General features: G+C 37.6%; 2 protein-coding genes across 2 annotated transcripts in view; one reads left to right on the top strand and one right to left on the bottom strand.

Annotated features, from left to right (window-relative positions):
- LOC106870318 (T-box transcription factor TBX15) overlaps positions 1-11,439 on the top strand; it is a 25,055-nt gene extending 13,616 nt beyond the window's left edge. The window contains exons 7-8 of the mRNA XM_014916340.3: positions 8,084-8,148; positions 8,835-11,439. Of these exons, the coding sequence (XP_014771826.3) occupies positions 8,084-8,148; positions 8,835-9,397 (628 nt within the window). The 3' untranslated portion in view covers positions 9,398-11,439. The remainder of the gene's footprint in view (positions 1-8,083; positions 8,149-8,834) is intronic.
- Positions 11,288-22,270, bottom strand: LOC106870331 (xaa-Arg dipeptidase). The gene is made up of 6 exons (XM_014916355.3): positions 20,182-22,270; positions 17,637-17,785; positions 16,619-16,761; positions 15,442-15,596; positions 14,858-15,092; positions 11,288-13,558 (listed from the first exon to the last, which is right to left on the bottom strand). Exons 1-6 carry the CDS (start codon positions 20,563-20,565, stop codon positions 13,413-13,415), a joined length of 1,212 nt encoding a protein of 403 aa, XP_014771841.1. The 5' UTR covers positions 20,566-22,270; the 3' UTR covers positions 11,288-13,412.

The raw sequence follows: 22,270 nt of genomic DNA, 5'->3' as shown, positions 1-22,270 counted from the left end.
ATGCTCATATGCACATGTACAAATGCACACACACACATCCCTGCGCACAAACCCACATACACACACATGCAAGCATACACACATGCATGAACACACACAAATGCATGTACAAACACACATGCACATACATGCACACACACACACCTTCCATGCGCACACTTTCACATTCACACACATGTACACAAACACACATGTGCACACACATACACACACACACACACACACACACAGTTAGGGCTTTTCAAAGAGTGGTCGTCGTACATCAGCAATGGAGAAACCATTCTGAAGCCTGTTGAGGCAGTTAAACAAAGGGAGAGAACTATGCTTTAAGCCCTTACTAGCAGCTCTTAAACACTTAGACACCCTTCTTTATCTGCTACGTATATGAATATATCTGATCATGTATATGTGCATGTGTTGAATGTGTATAAGTGTGTGTGAATGCATGTGTGCATGTGCTTCTTGCACTATTTTATTCCTTTCTCTTTCTGACGAAGGGCTACGCCCGAAACGTCACCCCCAGCTCTTTTCCCATCTTAGACTGAGCGTCAACCTAATACATTCATTGAGTTTGTCCTTTTGACTTTTGTTGATTTTCATTTTATTTTTGATTTGCCTATACATGTGTCAGTTGCTTAATGTCAGATGAATGAGAAAAGAGTGCTCAATACATGGTGTAGAGAATATATATTTTTCTTTTTAAATATGGATTTATAGGAAAAAATAATTTCATTTTCATAATTGGTATACAAAACTTAATCCATAGACCAAATTTGAAGACAATTGGAATAAAATTGTAAACAATGACGAAAAGCACAGAGATCTGAGAGTTTGTCTCATGGTCCATGTTTCAGGCCACTGTGACCTACAGGTGAAAATCTTCACCTGAAAATCCCAGTGATGTGAAACTCAAGATGTAAGACAAGCTCTCAACTTCAGTTTTAATAAAAGACTATATATAGTGTGAGTTTAGAGGGATATGTTATCTGGGCAGACACCATGCTAGTTCTCAGTTATGTTCCAGATTATGGCTAACCTTTTTGATTAGTATTTAACATTTATGACTGCTTGGTGTTGATACTCTTGCTGTAATTCTTCCGAGGAGTAATTCCAAATTCGCTTCACTGGGTTATGATATTATCTGAAGTATAATATTATGATCTCTGAAAAACTGTAAAGTAATAGAAAAGTTTTATATATATATATATATATATATATATATAAAACAAAGTAAACTTGCAAGGTACCACACAAGTGAAAATATATAGGAAAGAAGGTTTGAAAATGCACAGGTCTTTTAAAGATGTTTATTGACTTGACTGGTTTATTGACGTGTGTATGTGTGTGTGTGTATATGTATACACACATATATATATATATTTATATATATATATATATATATATATATATATATATATATATATATATGTGTGTGTGTGTATATATATATATATATATATATATATATATATATGTATGTATGTATGTGTTGTATGACCAATATTGATGTCTTTTTCCTTTGTTTATGTCATGTCCTGTTCTACTTCTGCTGCAGAGCCAAAAAGCCTCCAACATACATGTAAAATAATACTTAAGTCATTTGTTTGTGCTTGTTGTTGTATTTACTCTTTTTTTTTTTTTTGTTTTCTACTTGATTTACTGTTCAGTTTGCAAACTCTGTCTCATTTTGAATTGGTCTCATTTTATCTTTCGTGTCTGCTCACATGTATCCCAGTAGCATTTTTGCTCTTGATACCACCAAAATTTTGACAGTACTGTCGTATATATATGTATATATATATATATATATATATATATATATATATATATATATATATATATATATATATATATGTATGTATGTATGTATGTATGTATGTATGTATGTATGTATGTATGTATGTATGTATGTACATGTTTGTGTGTCTATGTTTGTCCCCCCAACATCGCTTGACTACCAATGCTGGTGTGTTTACGCCCCCATCCCTTCGGCAAGAGGGGCGTAAGAGAGACTGATAGAATAGAAAGAACAGTTCAGCAAGAGAGACCGATAGAATAAGTACTTGGCTTACAAAAAATAAGTCCTGGGGTCGGTTTGCTCAACTAAAGGCGGTGCTCCAGCCTGGCCGCAGCCAAATGACTGAAACAAATAAAAGAATAAAAGAATAAAGCAAGTTTTTTTTTCGTGGACCCTTAATATACATCTGTAGATCCCCAGTTTACTATTTTGCTTGCGTGAACTCCACCACCACCACCACCACCACCACCACAACCACCACCACCACCACCACCATTCCCAATCTTATATGGATTCCCAATCTTATAATAGTTCTGCTCAGTTAAGGCTGTAAGAAGTGAAGTTCCTTCATATAGACTCATAAGGGCCAATTTCCCCAGTTTCCCTGGCGGATAAATTCACCACCTGGATGGGACGCCTTTTCCTCACAGGATTAACTCATTTTTGCCAACAGAGTGGACTGGAGCAATGGGAAATGAAGTGTTTTGCTCAAGAACACAACACATTGCCCAGTCCAGGAATCGAAACCACAATCTTACGATCATGAGTCCAACACCATCACCACTAAGCCACATAAATTAAGGCTGACCTTGGGCTAAACAGCACCATCAGCAGAAGCAGCAGTAAATAGAACAACAGTGTAATATCATGTGATTTGACTGGATTAATATTGAAAGAGAATAAACAAGGTTTGCACTAACGATTACCGTTTTTTTGCTTTATAGAAGGACATTCGTTTCTATTGATTTCTGTATATTGAACAATTATTGAGTTAGTTTATTTGAGGGGGAAGTGGGTGCGAGTGTTGGTGTGTGGGTTGAGGCACTGTACAGGTAGGTATCAACAATTATATAAACACAGTGTACAGGTGTGTGTGTGTGTGTGTGTGTGTGTGTGTGTGTTTGTGTGTGTGTGTGTGTGTTTGTGTGTGTGTGTGTGTTTGTGTACAGATTCTCATGTTTTTCCATTTTAAGGTGTGGTCGCTTTTTTTTTCTTCCTGAAAAGAAAAGAAATTTCAGTTATTTATGTTGTTACAGATGTCTCATTCTCTCTCCTGTAGGTCAATATATATATATATATATATATAAATTCATAAGAATGGTACAACAAGGTACCGATATTTACTGGAGAATAACAATCGATATAAAAACGACGCTATTGTATAGCTTCACTGCGTATATACTGGCAAAAATGCGTGTATGCAACAAAACATGAAAAACTTGTCTTACCTTAGGAAGAACATCCGAAAATGAACAACCCAGATTAAGGATAATGCAATACCTAGGTTTCAGACTTTTCAAATACGTTTCACAACATAAAACTGATTAGTCTTCATCAGCTGCATTCACCTAGACAACATTTCGAATGTTGCCACATCAATGCCAAGTATACTCGCCCGAACGCCAAGCCGTTAACGGAACTGAGAACAGTGAAGAAGTCAACAATGAAAAATATTTTAATACAAATGTATTAATACAAATTTATATATATATATATATATATATATATATATATATATATATATATATATATATATATATATATATATACGCATGCGTACGAACAACCATGCTACATGGCAGTGAAACATGGGCTGTAACTGCTGAGGACATACGTAAGCTCGCAAGGAATGAAGCCAGTATGCTCCGTTGGATGTGTAATGTCAATGTGAATACCCGTCAGAGTGTAAGTATCTTGAGAGAAAAGCTGAACATTAGAAGCATCAGTTGTGGCGTGCAAGAGAGACGATTGCGCTGGTATGGACATGTGGTGAGAATGGAGGAGGATAGCTGCGTGAAAAAGTGCCACACCCTAACAGTTGAGGGAACCCGTGGAAGAGGTAGGCCCAGGAAGACCTGGGCTGAGGTGGTGAGGCAAGACCTTCGTACATTGGGCCTCACCGAGGCGATGACTACGGACCGAGACCTTTGGAAATGGGCTGTGCGTGAGAAGACCCGGCAAGCCAAGTAAGATCGTTGCCAGTGCCCCTGGACTGGTTCTTGTGCGGGTGGCACATGAGATGCACCATTTTGAGCGTGGCCATTGCCAGTACCGCCTGACTGGCTCCTGTAGGATTTTCGAGCGAGATCGTTGCCAGTGCCCCTGGACTGGCTTGTGCGGGTGGCACATAAAAGACACCATTTCGAGCGTGGCCGTTTTCGTGCGGGTGACACGTAAAAGCACCCACTACACTCTCTGAGTGGTTGGCGTTAGGAAGGGCATCCAGCTGTAGAAACTCTGCCAAATCAGACTGGAGCCTGGTGTTGCCATCCGGCTTCACCAGTCCTCAGTCAAATCGTCCAACCCATGCTAGCATGGAAAGCGGACGTTAAACGATGATGATGATGATGATGATGATTTATATATATATCTACCTATATCTAAATCTATATCTATTTGTCTATCAGTCTGTCTATCTATCTACATTGACAAGCCTATATATATATATATACACACACAGACATGCAGGAAGTAAATAGACACCTTTAATTTTCAAAATCTATTATTTGATATTAATTGGTTGAAGGAGAGGTTTTCTTCTAGCTCTTCGTCCATAATACCCAAGCTTATGCAGATATATAACACACATTCTTGGACTAACTTTTAGCTGTTTTGCAATGTCAGAAGCCTTCAAACAGGGTTTGTTTTCCACAATTCTCTTCAAACAGCAAAGCTCCCTTTCTGAGGGCCCAGGTCGGCCAGGACGAGAATCTGCTGATTCTTTTCCTTGGCTTTTGAATTGTACTATATTCCTATTAACAGTAGCAAGATGAATTTGAAGATTTTCGGCGATTTTTCCTTGGCTAACACTAGCCATAGATTGCCCAACCGTACGACCTCTTTGAAAATCTAACAGTTCTGCTGAATTCTACTGAATGTTTCAAACATTCGTAGACATGCGACCTTGAAAACTGCTAAAATTGTTTATCATTGTTTATCATTTGCTTTCCACGCTGGCATGGGTTGGACAGTTTGACATGGAACTGGCTAGCAGGAAGCTGTCCAGACACCAACTGTCTGCATTGGCATGGTTTCTATGGCTGGATGCCCTTCCTAACGCCAACCACTAAACAGAGTGTACCAGGTTCTTTTTATGTGCTACCAGTACAGGTATGCTTACACAGCACCGGCACTTATATATATATATATTTCACTTGGGCATTGTGTGACTAATAGTGTAGAACTCAATATCCTTATGGTGTGTTAGCAGAGTATAGAGCAGTAATACGAAAGAGAGATGACAAAGGAATGGAATAAACAATAATCTTATGAACTTCTTTAGCTAACAACTGTTTCTGCTATCAGATTCAGTGGCCTCATAGCTGAACGCCTGAATAATACCTTATATAGCTTCATCAGAGCCTAGTCCACTGAATCGTATTACAGAAACCGCTGTAAGCGAATGAAATTCATAAAATAATCATCTATTTCATTCTTTTAAATATATCATGTCATGTGATCACATGACCGACCAGAGTATCAGATGTTGTTACACATCGCTAGTCACAATGTGCGTTTGCATTGTTTTAATCTTCAAATGACACCATACTGCTGGCTGGATGAGTAGGCACCTTCACATTTATTTATTGTTAAGTATGCATGTGTTTGGACTACATGTATCACCTCCTCCGAATTCATTTCACTAAAACATTATTATTCAAGTCAACCTACATCCCCATATTTCTACCTTAACATACTTCACTGAGTGGCTCTCTCCGCCTGACTGATTTTATTAATTCATGTATGTGAGTCACACCGATAATTTTTCGATACCACAGCTTGTCTTTTCCTTCTTTTTTCCTCATCACATGCTTTCCCTCTGCCTCCCACTTCTTCTCTCCCTCTCTTTGTCTTCTATTACATTATGTGTGTGTGTGTGTGTCTTCCACAGGTTCCCCGCTACAGTATATATACATACATACATATATACATACATACCATGCATACACACATACATACATATACATGTGACATGTAAAAAGCACTATTCAAGTACAACTGATACAAGTGCCACCTGACTGGCACCCATGCTGGTGGCACATAAAAAGCACCCACTACACTCTCAGAGTGGTTGGCATTAGGAAGGGCATCCAGCTGTAGAAACCTTGCCAGATCGGATTGGAGCCTGGTGCAGCCTCCTGGCTTGCCAGTCTTCAGTCAAACCATCCAACCTATGGCATATATATATATATCATCATCATCATCATCATCGTTTAACGTCCACTTTCCATGCTAGCACGGGTTGGACGATTTGACTGAGGACTGGTGAACCGGATGGCTGCACCAGGCTCCAATCTGATCTGGCAGAGTTTCTACAGCTGGATGCCCTTCCTAACGCCAACCACTCTTATATATATATATAAGTGAAGGCACATAGTTCAGTGGTTAGAGCATCGGACTCACAATCAGGAGGTAATGAGTTCAATTTGTGGAACTTTCTAGGTGCAATCCCATGGTCATTTATGACTGAAGGGGGTCTTTATCCTTTACTGTGAGAATCAGTCATGCCATGCATTCAAGTGGAGGTTGAAGATGTGGGATGTGGAGTATGTTTACTGCAAGATGGGGCAGCTTCACACTACCCTTGTAATGTAAGGACCTACCTTGATAAGATTTTGCCAAACAGACGGATCAGATGAAGAGGTTCAGAAGAACACCCTCCACATTCACCAGACTTCACACCACTAGACATTTTGTATGAGGCTACTTAAAAGACATTTATAGTACAAAGACATTTGTAGTACAGCAACAGTCAATGAATTGAGGGCAGCCATTAAAGAAGAACATGCTTCAACACAGAACTAAATATTTTGTCATGTTTCACTTTCATTGCCTGCCATTATCAGCAGTGCATGGAGCAGAACAGTCACCATGATTCAGCTCTGTCAGTAGGTTCTATGACATTTTGAAAATGAAATGTACTTTAATAAAGTACACTGAATTTTATAATCATTCAAATGATAGTGTGTGTGTGTTCTTTTATCCTTCCAACTGTCAAAGTCATTTGACTGTGGCCATGCTGGAGCACTGCCTTTAGTTGAGCAAATTGACCCCAGGACTTATTCTTTGTAAGCCTAGTACTTATTCTATCGGTCTCTTTTGCCAAATCGCTAAGTTACAGGAATGTAAACACAACAGCATCAGTTGTGAAGCGATGTTGGGAGGACAAACACAGACACAAAACCATACACACATACATATATATACATATATACGATGGGCTTCTTTCAGTTTCCATCTACCAAATCCACTCACAAGGCTTTGGTCGGCCCAAGGCTATAGTAGAAGACACTTGCCCAAGGTGCCACGCAGTGGGACTGAACCCAGAACCATGCGGTTCATAAGCAAGCTCCTTACCACACAGCCACTTATATATATAAATATACATATATTTATTTATAGATATATATATATAAATATACATATATTTATTTATATATATATATATATAAATATACATATATTTATTTATTTATATATATATAAATATACATATATTTATTTATTTATATATTTATTTATATATACATATATTTATTTATATATACATATAAATATACATATATATATATATATATATATATATATATATATATATATATATATATGTATATGTATATATATATATGTATATATATATATATATATATATATATATATATATATATATATAACAGCTGCATCCTCGTTACACGAGAAAAGCCATTGCCAAGAAGACTTACATTGACAAATACAGGTATATCTAGTGCCATGCACCATAAATTCTAGATTTACTAAAATTATCTCGGCCACTGGAAGATGTGTCATAATTACTGAATGGCAATTAGGACTAATTCTACTTGAGAAAAGGAGACGATCTCAAGATGCAAGAATGCTTCAAAGTTGACATGCTATTGAAGAAGAGGAGGGGCTTCTGCACACACAGAAGAGCAGAACACATTGGAGGTAGTGGTGGTGGTGGTGATGCTGTTCAGGGTAACGGTGTATGTTACAATAAGCATTTACCATGGAACTGAAGTCTAAAAATCTTATTCTATCTTCACTTAAACCTTCTTTTATTTACAGAAGTTCCCTTGACATGATGTTGGCCACTCTAGGGATGTTGTATTCACATGACACTACCGTCTCCCGTAAGTCATCTCCTAAATTATTTTTCACTTCTTCTGCTCCTCACACCCACACACACACATCCCAAATAATGGATTTCCATACACTGTGTGTTCCACCATCGGAGACAAAGTATATATGCAGGAAACTTCTAGATTGAAAATTTAACATAGAGAAAAGTATGAAGTTCAAGGCTCATAGTTTATCCTATTCCAGAGGGTATGCGGGGTTTACCACATCATCACATTGTTGTTTTTTGTGTTTGCTTATCATTTTTGGGGATTTACTATATATATATATATATATATATATATATATATATATATATATATATCCATCATCATAGCACTCAGAGAGCACAAACCTCAGCCAGGGTAACACCAATGTCCTCTCAATGATTCGCCAGAGATGATTTTTTAAATGAGAACATCTGAAATAAACTCGACTGCTCTCACAAATGAGAATACTAAAAATGAACCCGACTGCTCTAAAAAAATTAAGTAAAAAAGCAGGAAAAATAAATCCAGAATCCTTGTCCGGTACCAGATCGATCCCAAAATCTAATGTGTTTGTACCAGTTAAGCACTGGGGTCGATAAAATCAACTAGCTCCCTCACCCAAATTTCAGGCCTTGTGCCTATAGTAGAAAGGATGATTATTATTATTATTATTATTATTATTGTTATTATTATTATTTTCTAATCTACAGATTCTGTGAAGAATTCTTCAAAGAAACAAAAAACAGTGTCTTCAAAAGCAGATATCCCAAAGTCACAAGTTGACTGGAACTATCCTCATAGAGCAACAGAGATGGTGGGAGACTGGCCAGCCATGACTCTCACTCAGAACACTCCACTCCAATACAGACACAACATACGACCGGATGTTAATGTCAGCTTAAACTCCGCTCAGTCGTCATCGAGGTTCAGTGACTCTCTTCGTACATTTGCTACCAACAGCAAGAGCAACAACAACAACAACAACAACACCATCAACAACGACAACAACATCAACAACGACGCTAACGACTCACCATACTCAAAACTTTGTGCAAGCACAAGCCCGTATCCCATTTTGGCGTCCAAGTTTGTTTCCATACGTTGCCCATCATCTGTAGTAGCAGTACCATCACAACCACCACTGCAACCACGGCCAATGCTAGCGCCTCTACTGCAGCCTGTAAGAACGCATCCACTGCTACTGCCGCTGCCGCTGCCACTGCCACATCCACCACTACCGCTGCCGCCATCACTACCACTAATGTTCTATTAATACCAGCAAGAGAGAGGAGGAAGGGGAGTGTCCTCAAAGGCGTAGTTGGAGGCCCAACTTTCTGAGTTCTTTTACAAGGTTTAGAAAAACTGAAGGGCCGCTGCAATAAGTGTGTGAATCTGAGAGAGGGGAATATGTTGAATAAAATCATAATTAACTGATCCTCCTGTATTTCCTTTTACCCAAAGCCAGGAACTTTTCAGCACCCATTCATCCATTTACAAATTGCATTTTCTCCAACCAAATCTACTCAAAAGGCTTTTGTCAGCCTGGGACCATAGTAGAAAATATTTGCTCAAGGATTCACATAGTTGGACTGAACCTGAGACCACGTGATTAGGGGTCAAATTCCTTAAGCACATGGTGAAAACATTATAATAACAGATTTCACCATCTTCACAAAAAATGAGGGCAGAGGGAAACACGTGTCAAACAAAATGGCCACAAAGTGAAAACGACTTTTGTTATTTGCCAGAATTAAAACAACCTCTTTTATTACAAACATTGTTATGGAAAACCTTTAGCTCTGAACTTAGATATTGTTTGCTTCACTTTGAGGTCAAATAGATCATTAAGAAGAGTTTTGTAGAGAGGAAACAAGTGCACAGGTATAAACAGCGAGGGAATAAAAGGAAAATAACTCTAATTGATAGATAGATAGATAGACAGATAAGCAGACAGATAGACAGACAGATAGATAGATAGATAGACAGACAGACAGATAGATAGACAGACAGACAGCTAGACATATATATAAACACTGAGGAAATGAAAGAAAACTAATTCAAGTATATTTATAGATAGATAGATGGATGGATGGACAGACAGATAGACAGACAGACAGACAGATAGATAGACATATATAGAGATATAGATACATACATATGTACATACAAATATATACACATGCACACACATACATACATACCTACATATATATATATATATGTGTGTGTGTGTGTATGTTAATGTATGTATGCATGTGAATGTATAAGTAAATAGATCCAATAAAATACAATACAAAACAATAGAGACAGTAATAGGAGTTTCTTTTTTGCAATCTGATCAGGGATTATTGAATGAAGTTTGTGCGTCAGACATATTGGCAGTAAAATTTCACTGGTCTAAATATAGAGTTAAGCCTGACCAACTTTATGTCAACTGCTTCCATAGTTTTGCTAGTGAATGTTATATAACAGATTTACATTGGCAAATAATAATAATAAGAAGAAGAATAACAATAATAATAACAATAATAATAATGATAATAATAATAATAATAATAATAATAATAATAATAATAATAATAGTACATGGAACAAATAGGGGCTGCAATCTCATGCAAAATTTTTTCATGGACCTTTAAGATACTATTGTGGATCACCAATTTGCTATTTTGTTGTGTGGACCCCAAAAATCTTATATGGATCCTTAGGGGCCATATAGACCTGAGTTAAAAGGAATGGTAATAATAATAGTGACAACGATGATGATGATGACGATGATGATGATGATGATGATGGTGATGGTGATTTCTTTTATTTATTTGCCATCAGGGCAAAGGATGAAGGGACAATACAAAGACAGACAAGAAGTGTTGGTGTTTACATATAATGAAATAATTAAAATAAAAAAGAAAAATATACAATAAAAGAAAGAAGGAAAGTATACAAGAAAAGAAGAAGAGAAGAAAGTATGATAATGGTGTGGTCCTTCTGATACTGGAGGTCCTCTGGGGGTAATTGAGGACCTCGGTCGAATTTGAACTCAGAACACAGCGATGGGTGAAATACCGCTAAGCATTCCGTCCAGCGTGCTAATGAGTCTGCCAGCTCACCACCTTAACAATAACAACAATAATAATAAATATAAACAATAATAAAAACTATACTTTGTAAAAATTATTTTCTTATGCTTTATTTTTTTTTTTTTCATTTCATTTTTAAAGATTTAAATTATTCACTTCAAATCATTGCTACAATGTTTGTCGGATTTTTCTTTTTTTTTTGTGTATTTTACATTAAAAGTTTATATTTAACCTTTTTGTTTTGTTTTTGTTTGTTTTTTTTTACATATCTTTTTTTGTTGTTGTTAAAAGCGAAAAGTGGGGAGAGGTAAGAGTCAGGTGGGAGGAAGAAAAAAAATTAGGAAAAAAAAAGAAAAGATTTTGCTAAAATCCCAATTTGTGTTGAGATAAAACTCTGGTATTCCAGCTGAAGGCCACTTTAACGAGATGATTTTTTTTTTGTTTATGTTTTTTTGTTTTGTTTTAAATCAAAGTAAATGAAATTTGAGGTAAAGGGTTAGGGTTAGGTGGAGTGACTTTCAAAGAAAGGATTTCATTCAGTGTAGTGTTATATATATATATATATATATATATATATCTTAGTTTTTACTTCATTATTTTTTGAGATTTTTTTGTGTATGTGTGTGTGTGTTTTTTGTAAATTCTTTGGTGCAGTTGAACATTTTTATTTATTTTTTTTGTCTTTAATTCCAGATCAGATATTTTAAAAATTAATTCAGATAAACTACATAAATATATTTAAAACACACATGCGTGCCACGCACACTCACATGTATATGTACATACACACTCATATACATAGGCATATACATGTACATGTATATATGTTATGCGTGTATGTATATACACGGATGCATAATATACACACAGACACACACAAAATATCAATCAGTTTCTATTTATTAAAAATGCAATTAATTAATTGATTGATTAATTAAAAAACAATATGACAATATCTTCAATGGAAAACGAAAGTGACATTTTCTGTTGTTCTGCCAAGTTGTATCTCCTACACACTAGAGACGCTGTCACCATTTCATTCTCAAGCCCTCTCAATAAACTACCAACCGACACCGCTATTCATAGAAGTAGACCATTCCTTGTATGCAGATAGAGAGAGAGAGAGAGAGAGAGAGAGAGTTTAGGTCATTTGTGTAAATATGGCCCTTGATCCATATAAGAAGTGATTCCCTGGTTCATTCATACCATGCCGTTCCATACACAGAAACTTACACAGAAACACAATCACTAACACAGTCACAACACACACACACACACAACAGGCATCTCAAAAGTAAATAGACACCCACCCTCCCTATATCATTTCATTGGTGCAGACTCAACTTTCATTGGTGCTTCAAACTTGTTAACGTATTATCATTTTTCGTTTCAGATTACTGTAGATTAACCCCTTATAGGAACTGGCCATGCTGCTGCAAATATCAGAAGCATAAGAGTCGAATGGTTTCCAAAGAGGGTAGTTTGTGGGTCAGTCTGAAGGTGGACTTAACCAACTTAAGATCACACAAAACATTGGGGTTCTTCTCTTGCCACCACAGTCAACAGAGTGATTGTACAGTTGACCAGCAAAGGTCGACTTGGGCCCTCTGACAGACATCTTAGCAAATGTCAAGCAGATTTTTAAAAAATAATCCCCGTTGTAAGGCAGCTGATGTTGCAGAATAACTTCAAATGAGATTATTTCCATTGATTTGGCTGCTGTGGCAGAGCGATTGGAAGGAAACCTCTTCTTTGACCAGCAAATATCCAAAGAAGAATGGAGAAATAGAGCTTTCAAAAACGACGGGGTCTATTTACTTTGCAGATGTCTGGGTATATATATATATATATATATATATATATATACACACACACACACACGTATATACATCTATATATATATATATATATATATATATATATATATATATATATATACATATATATATATATTCACACATAAATATATATACAAATATGTCTGTATACACTCATATACATCTAGACACAACACACAACACACATATGCTTAAAGATGAAAATGTGCTATTTCTTGGAATTTAGAAAAAGAAAAAAAAAAAGAAAAACCAAAGAAAGAATTCTAGAATCTCAGAAGGAAAGTTAGGAGAGATACGGAATCAAAAGGAGTTGTGATGTTCATTATAAAGTTTTTTCCTTTTAAGGAGAAGGGAATGGGGAATGGAAAGTTTATTTCGTTGAGTGTTCTTGAACTAAATCTTCTTGCAGTTGAGACTTCATTTGTTGCACCAGGGACGGATTCTGCAGAATATCAACGGCCGTGAGTGCAATACATTCGGCAATTTTCAGAGTGATTTCCTGAGCATCAGGGCTTCCTGTAGAAATAATAATAACAATAATTAGAAAATTACTATCTTTAAATCTTATAATGAGAGATATTCAGCAACAGTACTTTGGAGTAAAGATTATTTGCCAACAGAACATGGCACTCCTGGTTTAGGATGAATGTTGCTGTAATTTAACCCCAGCAGACATCATCTCCAGCTGGCTATATGACACGATTTGTGTCCTTATATTTTCGAAGAAGGGAATCTAGCACCCCCACTCAGATATTGTTTTGAGCTTGGCTGTATTTGAACTCAAAAGCAATTTGTCCGATTTGCTAACCGTTCTGCCAACTCGTTGCCGTCACTTCAACAAAATGACAACCAGAAGTTGGCAGAAAGAGGAGAGACCAAAATGCTGACAACGTTTTAAGTTACACGATCCAGACTTCTCTCCTGGTGGTGAATAATCTGTACAAGGTTTATAGCAAAAGAAGTTGGTGACAAGGGAGATAAATGGAGAAGCGACAAATACCTTGCTTGAAAAGAAAGATAATAATAATAATAATAATAATAATAATAATAATAATAATCCTTTCTACTGGGAGCACAAGGCCTCAGATTTGGGGGAAGGGAATTAAGTCGATTTCATCGACCCCAATGCGTAACTGGTGGTAATTTTATCGACCCTGAAAGGATGAAAGGCAAAGTCAACCTCAGAAAGTAACAGTAGACAAAATTCTGCTAAGCATTTTGCCCGGTGTGCTAACGATTCTGCCAACTCGCCACCTTGATAATGATAATGAAATTATTGTGTATAGTGCTCAGGTGCACTATACAGTTTTCATATTTTAAGCAGTTTTCACACTTTGTAGGGTTAAGTAAATAGGAAATAACAGTTACTACCCAGGGACAAAAATCATGTTGCACAGTGTTATTTTTCTTCATCATTATCATTGTTGCTGTTATCATTTAATGCCCCTTTTCCATGCTAGCATGGGTCAGATATTTGACAAGGTGATTATAAGAAACTGCAAGCATTGGGGTGAGTTAATTACAAACAAAGAGACAGCATGGTTCCTCTCTCTTAGGAGTTTGAGGACACATAATCGTAAATAACATCACCGAGGAGATACAAGTCAGCATGGGAGACTAAGAAACGGAATTAACAACTGGAGGACACCTACAGAGAAAGGGAAAGTGGGTTGGTTCAGATACCACCGAGCTGAAGCTAAACAACTCATCCATACATTAAGATTAACAGAGAGAGAGAGAAAAGAAAGAGTGAGAGAGAGAGAGGAAGAGAAAGAGAGAGAGGTAGAAAGAGGGGCGAGGAGAGATAGAGCGTACCTGCAGCAGTAGCGAAATCTCTGGTGTGTTGATGACAACGAGCTCCAATGTCAAATTTCGGGTGTATGCTGGGCACAATGTGTGAGATATTGCCCATATCTGTGGAACCACCATATCTCACCAGACCGGAATCCTCTTCCAGGCTCAGTGTTTTGGAGTTCTTCTCAAAGAGATCAGCAAGTGTATTGTTGGATATCAAAGACCAATAACCAGGTTGTATTAGTTTGTAGTTCAGCTGGAAATACAAATGGTACAACAAAATAAAACCATAGAAAATAAAAGTGAAATAAAGGTACAATAAAATACACTTCATCATGATGTTCTTCTGTAAATTCTTTCAGACTCCACCCATTCTCATGCTATTATAGTTCCGGTCACCTTCCATGCCTTGCCACTCTTAACAGATGATGAGATAACGAGACACTAACGACACTGAAACTGATGGTGGCAACATGTGACAACAACAATGACAAAGGTAACAACAATAACGACAATGATGATGGTGATGATGATGATGATGATGATGATGACAAAATAATGAACAATTTTTTTGTTCTTTGTTTTTTTTTTTTGTGCCAACTTACAGAGCAACCTGTTGCAGTGGCAGCTCCATTCGCGCAGCAGATAACTTTGTCCACAATCGTATCGAGTTCCCCTTTGATCGGTGCACGAATGAAATATTCCATTTCTGAAAATTCTGGAATAATATTTGGAGCAATTCCACCATTCTTAATAATCCCTGGAAAAGACAAAAAAAAAAAAAAAATTACATCGAAAATTTTTGCAGTGTGGTTAAGAGAATTGCTCAGCAACCATATGGTTGTAGGTTCAGTCCCAATGCACAGCACTTTGGGCAAGAGTCTTCTACAAGAGCTCTGGGCCGACAAATGCATCGACAGTGAATTTGGTAGATGGAAACTGTGTGGAATCCCTTTGTGTGTGTGTGTGTGTGTGTGCTTCACTTTTACTTTTAACATTTTAACTATTGTTTCCACAAACTATTATTCCACAAAAAAATTGTTTCTACAAAATATTGTTCCACAAAATACTGTTTCCACAAAATATCGTTTCCACAAAATATATGGCATGTACATAAGGGCGATAACTCAGGATAACATACTGATACCTGAAGAGCTCAATGCTCAGTAAGAAACAAATATATATTTATGGCAGAGGCGGGCATGGCTGTGTGGTTAAGAAGCTTGCTTCCCAACCATGTGGTCTTAGGTTCAGTCCTACTGCATGACAACTTGGGCAAGTGTCTTCTACTATAGCTTTGGGCTGACCAAAGACTTGTGAGTGGATTTCGTAGACGGAAACTGAAAGAAGCCCGTCGTGTATATATATATATTTATATATATATATACGTTGGGCCTCATGGAAGCAAAGTGGCTGAGTTCCTTTCAAGCATTGGGGCCTCACGAAGGCAATGACTGAGACCTTTGGCATTGTGTCGTCCTTGAGAAGAAGATCCATCAAGCTAAGCAAACTCACAGTTGTGGCAGAGTCTGATGTCATGCAAATGGCACCCGTGCCAGTGGCACATAAAAGCACCCATTGCACTCTCAGAGTGGTTGGCATTAGGAAGTGCATTAGGAAAATCATGCCAAATCAGACTGGGGTCTGGTGCAGGCTTCCAGCTTACCAGCCCTGGTCAAACTGTCCAATCCATCCCAGCAAGGACAGCGGACATTAAACGATGATGATGATGATGATATATATGTACAGGGCCGTACAAAGGTAGAGAAATGTTATCCTCACCGTGGACTCTCCATGTCGGCTTCATCTGCTGTCGTAAACAAGAAATGTTCTGGTAGCAAAGAACAGCAGCATCCAAAGCATTGACGCCATTCCAGGGGGCGCTAGAGGCATGGGATGCTTTGCCTGTGAACTGGATATTCAACCTAGCAAACGGAGAAGAATCAGGAGGTTAGTACATGGACAGCGTGAATAACAGAGTCGGTAGAGCATCGGACAAAACTGAAATTTTGTGGGGAGGGGAATAGTCGATTACATCAACCCCAGTGTTTCTGCTCAATACCACAGGCTTGCTTGTCAGTTGCTTGACCTTAACCAGTTGAGCATGTCCCTTGGTGGCTGACGATAAGTGCATCTCTGATTACGAGCAGAAGTAGTGGGGGAGCATCATAGCCATGTGTTGAGAGGAATTCTTTGGGGTTTGAATAATTTACCTTTGGAAACATGGGTGTTTTGCTCAACATCCTTAAACAAACCTTATTCAGGGACCTTTTGAGTGGGATGGGCTACTCGACCCGAAGAAAATTTTAACTGGGCCCTACCTGCGAGATCATGCGCTGTTTATGTTGATATGAGGTCACCATGTCGCGCAAATATGGTTGTGATGCATGTGCCTGGTGTACCCTTATCAGACGGGTAGTCATGCTGGGTATATTGGGCTTCATATATTTTACCCCAGTGTCACTTTGATGGCATGCATTGCTCTCTCACTCAATAATAATAATAATAATAATGATAATAATAATTTCAAATTTTGCCACAAGGGCAGCAACTTTGGAGGAGGGGATGAGTCAATTACATCGCTCCCAGTGTTCAACTCGTACTTATTTTATTGACCCCGAAAGGATGAAAGGTAAAGTTGACCTCGGCAGAATTTGAACTCAGAACATAGCGATGGGTGAAATACCGCTAAGCATTTCGTCCAGCGTGCTAACGAGTCTGCCAAGTAGCAAAACCGTAAACCCATACATACAACCTAAAATCAGTGACAATAGAAAAACATTAAATTTGTTTTATTTACCCTTGAAGACATAAATATTTGGGTCGCCAAATTGACTTGTTTGAAGGGTGGGCCATCATAGCAACATCAACAGTTTCTAAAGCTCCAGCATCAATTAACTTCACTTTACCACCAAGGCCTTCCTCAGCTGGTGTGCCAAGTACCGTCAGCTAAAATACAGAAAGACAAAATATATACATTATTTACATTTAACGGATATTTGTCCTCATCTTGTTTGTTGTTAACACAACGTTTCAGTTGAGAAGTACATGGAACAAATAGGGGTTAATGTTTTCCTACAATGACCTGAGATTGACCCAAACTCGGACAGATATCTTCCCACCACAGCCTCAGGTTGGCCCAAACTCAGGCATAAGTTTTTTCACCACAACTTCAAGTTGATCCAAACTTGGGCTAATGTCTTTCAACTATGGTCTTAGATTGACTTAAACTCGGGTAAATGTTTTCCTACTACAACATCAGGTTGCCTCAAATTTGGGCAAATGTCTTCTGACCACACACAGTCTCAGGTTGAGCTAAACTTCGAGTGAAACTGAGCAAATGGAAACTATGAAGAAACCCACTGGCTGGACTTTACCTGTTATTGTGTGGTAACAGAGGAATATGGCAAAAAAGACTCCCTTCAGTGACAAATGACTATGGGATTGCACCTAGAAAGTTCACCTCCGAGGTGCAAGTCCAGGCAAGGTTGTTTTGTGGAAGACCAGCAGTCGCCCATGCATACCAGCCTCCCCTCTCCTCGCTACCAATGTCATCCATGGGAAAGGCAAAGGCCAATACAGCTTGGCACCAGTGATGCCACAAGACATTTCTACGGCTGAGTGAACTGGAGCAACGTGAAACAAAGTGCCTTGCTCAAGAACACAATACACAGCTCAGTCCAGGAATCAAACTCACAACCTCACTATTGTAAGCCCAACTCTCTACCCAATGAGCCATGCGCCGTCACTCAACAGAGGAGTATGGCAGCACTATATTATTATTATTATTATTAACTGCAGACTAGTTAAGGGTGTCACAGTAGCTCTGTATTATTAGCTACATGTTACTTAAGAGGGCTATGGTAGCCTTGTATTACATCCATCCCTCTTTTCTGGTCATTATTCTTGGGAGGTTGTAGGAGTAGAGACCTCAGGCACCGCTTCCATTGGGTCCTCTCAGAAGCAACCTTCATTACACGTTCTGGCTGGATTACCAAGCATGACCAATGGAAACTATTAATATTATCCAACCATCAGAAGGCAGCGAGTTGGCAGAGTCGTTAGCACGCTGGACGAAATGCTTGTTGCTATGTTCTGAGTTCAAATTCCGCTGACATCGTCTTTGCCTTTCTCTCTTTTGGGAACGATAAATTAAGGATCAGTGAGGCACTGGGGTCGATGTAATCAACTAGTCCCCCCACAAATTTCAGGCCTTGTGCCTTTAGTAGAAAGGACAATATCCAACCATCTCATTCTTGCTCAACCCCAAGGTCTCCTGTTGGGTGGCTTGGCTTGAAATATCTGTCCTATGATTCTCCCCTGTGACATTCTAATCACATCATCTAGTGCCAAAGCTACTCCGACTCCTCTACTATTGGCACCTCTGACTCCGACTCCTCTTTGTCATTAAGTGATTGTGGTCTACATACCTCATAAAACATATGCATGTGCTTGTACTTTGAGTAGGCCTATGTGTTAGAACTGGTTTATATTAAAGAATAAAGATATTGTGAGTCGGAGTCAGTAAAACTATACTAACTCCAACTCCAGCTACTCCTTAATTGTTTCCGACTCCACAGCCCTGGAGCTAACACAGTTTCTTTTCTATTACTTCCTTCTCCACCATCCTCTCACTTCTATCACTTTGTTTACTCCATCACATTAATATTCTCTCTCTCTCTCTTCTATTCACTTCCTCTGACATAGTTACCTTGACCAAACAGAGACAAGAAATAGGGAGATGACTTTTTTAAGTGTTGCAGGGCATTTGGCCATCCAAACCCATGCTGGCATGAAAAAAACAGACGTTAAGACAGCTATCCCTGTCCCTCTGTCATACACCAACCTCTTGTCTGACACTTTTCCAGTTCCTCTCCCTCTCTCAGCTGAGATGTCTTTGTCTCGCAAGCTACTTAGTAACCCCACAAATGCTGATTCAACATAAAAAGCACCCAGTACACTCTATAAAGTGGTTGGCATTAGGAAGAGCATCCAACTGTAGAAACCATGCCGAAACAGTTAACCAGTGCCTGGTGCACAACTCAACTTTGCCAGATCCTGTCAAACTATACAATCCAAGCCTGCATGGAAAACGGACGTTAAATGATGATGATGATGATGATAAAACACGAAATTATACACACACACACACAGAAGTGGGGAAAATAAATAGCTGTATAAACACCTCTCCATGTCCCTTTGTATGGACACATAATATGGGCAAATAATAGTAATAACTGCTTTTTTTTTTCATTTGCCACAAGGGCAGTGACTGAGGGGACATTACAAAACCAACAACAACAATGTAAATAAATAACAAAGAAAAATATTTCAGAAACTCTCACCTTTCCAGTTAGTTTGTTTCCTTCATCGTCCATAGCAGTTTTCAGCGCCACTCCTGCAGCAATTCCAACTTCGGCTATTAAATTGTGACCACAAGCGTGACCAATATCGGGCAGAGCATCGTATTCACACATAATAGCAATGTGTGGCCCATTCTCTGACCCAGCTGTTTCGAATGTCGCCCGAAACGCAGTCGAAAGAATGTATTTCCTTTCAACTGTTAGGCCGTAATTTTCGAGAAAATTCGTCAGTATATCATGAGCTTTGTATTCTTTGAATCCTAATTCAGGGTTTGTCCATATTTCTTTGCTGATGTCGGAAAGTTCTTGGGCAAAGATTTCGTTAGTGAATACATCGTGTACAATGGATTTAACATCAACATCCATTATTGATGTTTTTCAAATATAATATATATATATGTGTATAATATATTTATATTTTAGAAGAACTAAGTTTTAGATCTATATATACAGAGATGTTTATATATAAGTATATATTAAGATGTATGTACAAAAGTCTTTTAAAGATATGTGTATATATATATATATATATATGTATGAAAACGAATGTTTATGTTCGAATTTTGTTGTACGCGTATGTGTGGATTTATGTATTATAAAGATCTAAGATCAGTACATCAAATATCTGTTTTTCTGTGTATCGGTTTGCATATAGTATGATTAATTTAAACTCGTTTATTATTCATCTATGCAGATAACGGACCACTTTCTGTCCATGAATATATATGTAGGTATATATATATGTAGGTATATATGCAATTACATGTCGTTCAAGCTGTGTCTATTTATACATACATATAATGTTTGTATAGCACAATTACATGTATCTGTGTGAGTATATACACACATATATATATACGTAGGGATAGTTATGTTATTTTAATCCTCTTCTGACTGAATATTTCAGAATTAAATCCACATTCAATGAAGCAAATGGTCTTTGGTTTACAAATAAGGATTAAAATAATAATCAAACATAAATTCGAAAAGTGCAGGATTGATAATAAAAACAAATGGGGGTGTGTGATGAGTAAACTAAATAATATAAATGATTAAATAAATCAAATCAAATATAAACTCTACTGATTATAAGTGGGTACAGCTGTACCTACCGTCCTCTCATTTGTACCTTGAACAGGTTTCGAATTCCACAAATGACGGTTATTATTATTGTCGTTGTTGGTATATCTGCTCGTTTGTTTATTTAGTTGGTTTGTTTGGTTTTTACTGAGACGTTTCTTTTAACGATCGAAGCAGACGTAGAGTTGTGATGTTCATGCCTCGCCTCACCCTAGGGTGGTTATTTGTTAACTGCAAAGTGAAAGTGAAGTGGAGCGGTTCCAACCGGGAGGAGCGGAGTAGGTTAGTCACTCATCCAGTAAAACTGATTGATGGTATTTCTATGTTATTCGTTCGGTTAGACGAACGAAAGGTCCGAAAATTTCAAGAAGATCAAATTTGAAGTGATGACATTCATGCCTTTCCTCCACAAGACGTATTTAAATGAAACGAAGTGAAATCGAAGCGAAATGGGGGGGGGGGGGGGGAAATCCACAACGGTTGTTTTATCAAGTATTTTTTAAATACGATATATAAATAAACATTGGGGATCGTTTAACACAAAGAAGGAGTTTAACCGAAGGAGTGTATATATTTATATTATATTATATAGTATTAAAGATACTCAACTGAACATCCTGTCTTATATGCGAGAGTATTTTAAAGATACTCAACTGTATAGAAACAAATATATATATATATATATATGTCTTTTTGGAAGAATATATTGGTATATATATATATTGTTGAAGCTCCTTAACTGAACATGGTCAGTCTTTGAGGTCTTCTTCTGATGAAGAACAAACTCTGCGTTTATTCAAAACTGGAATAAAAGACAGAGCGAGAGTTTTTGAAAAAAAAAAGGCAAAATGACACAAGGATTCGTTCGTTATGACTTTGAAGACATTGCGATCCTTTTTGGCAGTTTTATGTTTTGCTCTTGTTTTTGTTTTTTGTTTTTGTTTTAACCAAATTGTGTTTATTTAAACTCAAACCTAACACAATGAGCAGC

The sequence above is a fragment of the Octopus bimaculoides genome, chromosome 22, assembly GCF_046866305.1.
Source record: "Octopus bimaculoides isolate indiv1 chromosome 22, ASM4686630v1, whole genome shotgun sequence".
NCBI lineage: Eukaryota > Metazoa > Mollusca > Cephalopoda > Octopoda > Octopodidae > Octopus > Octopus bimaculoides.
This window is presented reverse-complemented; position numbering and strand designations above follow the sequence as displayed.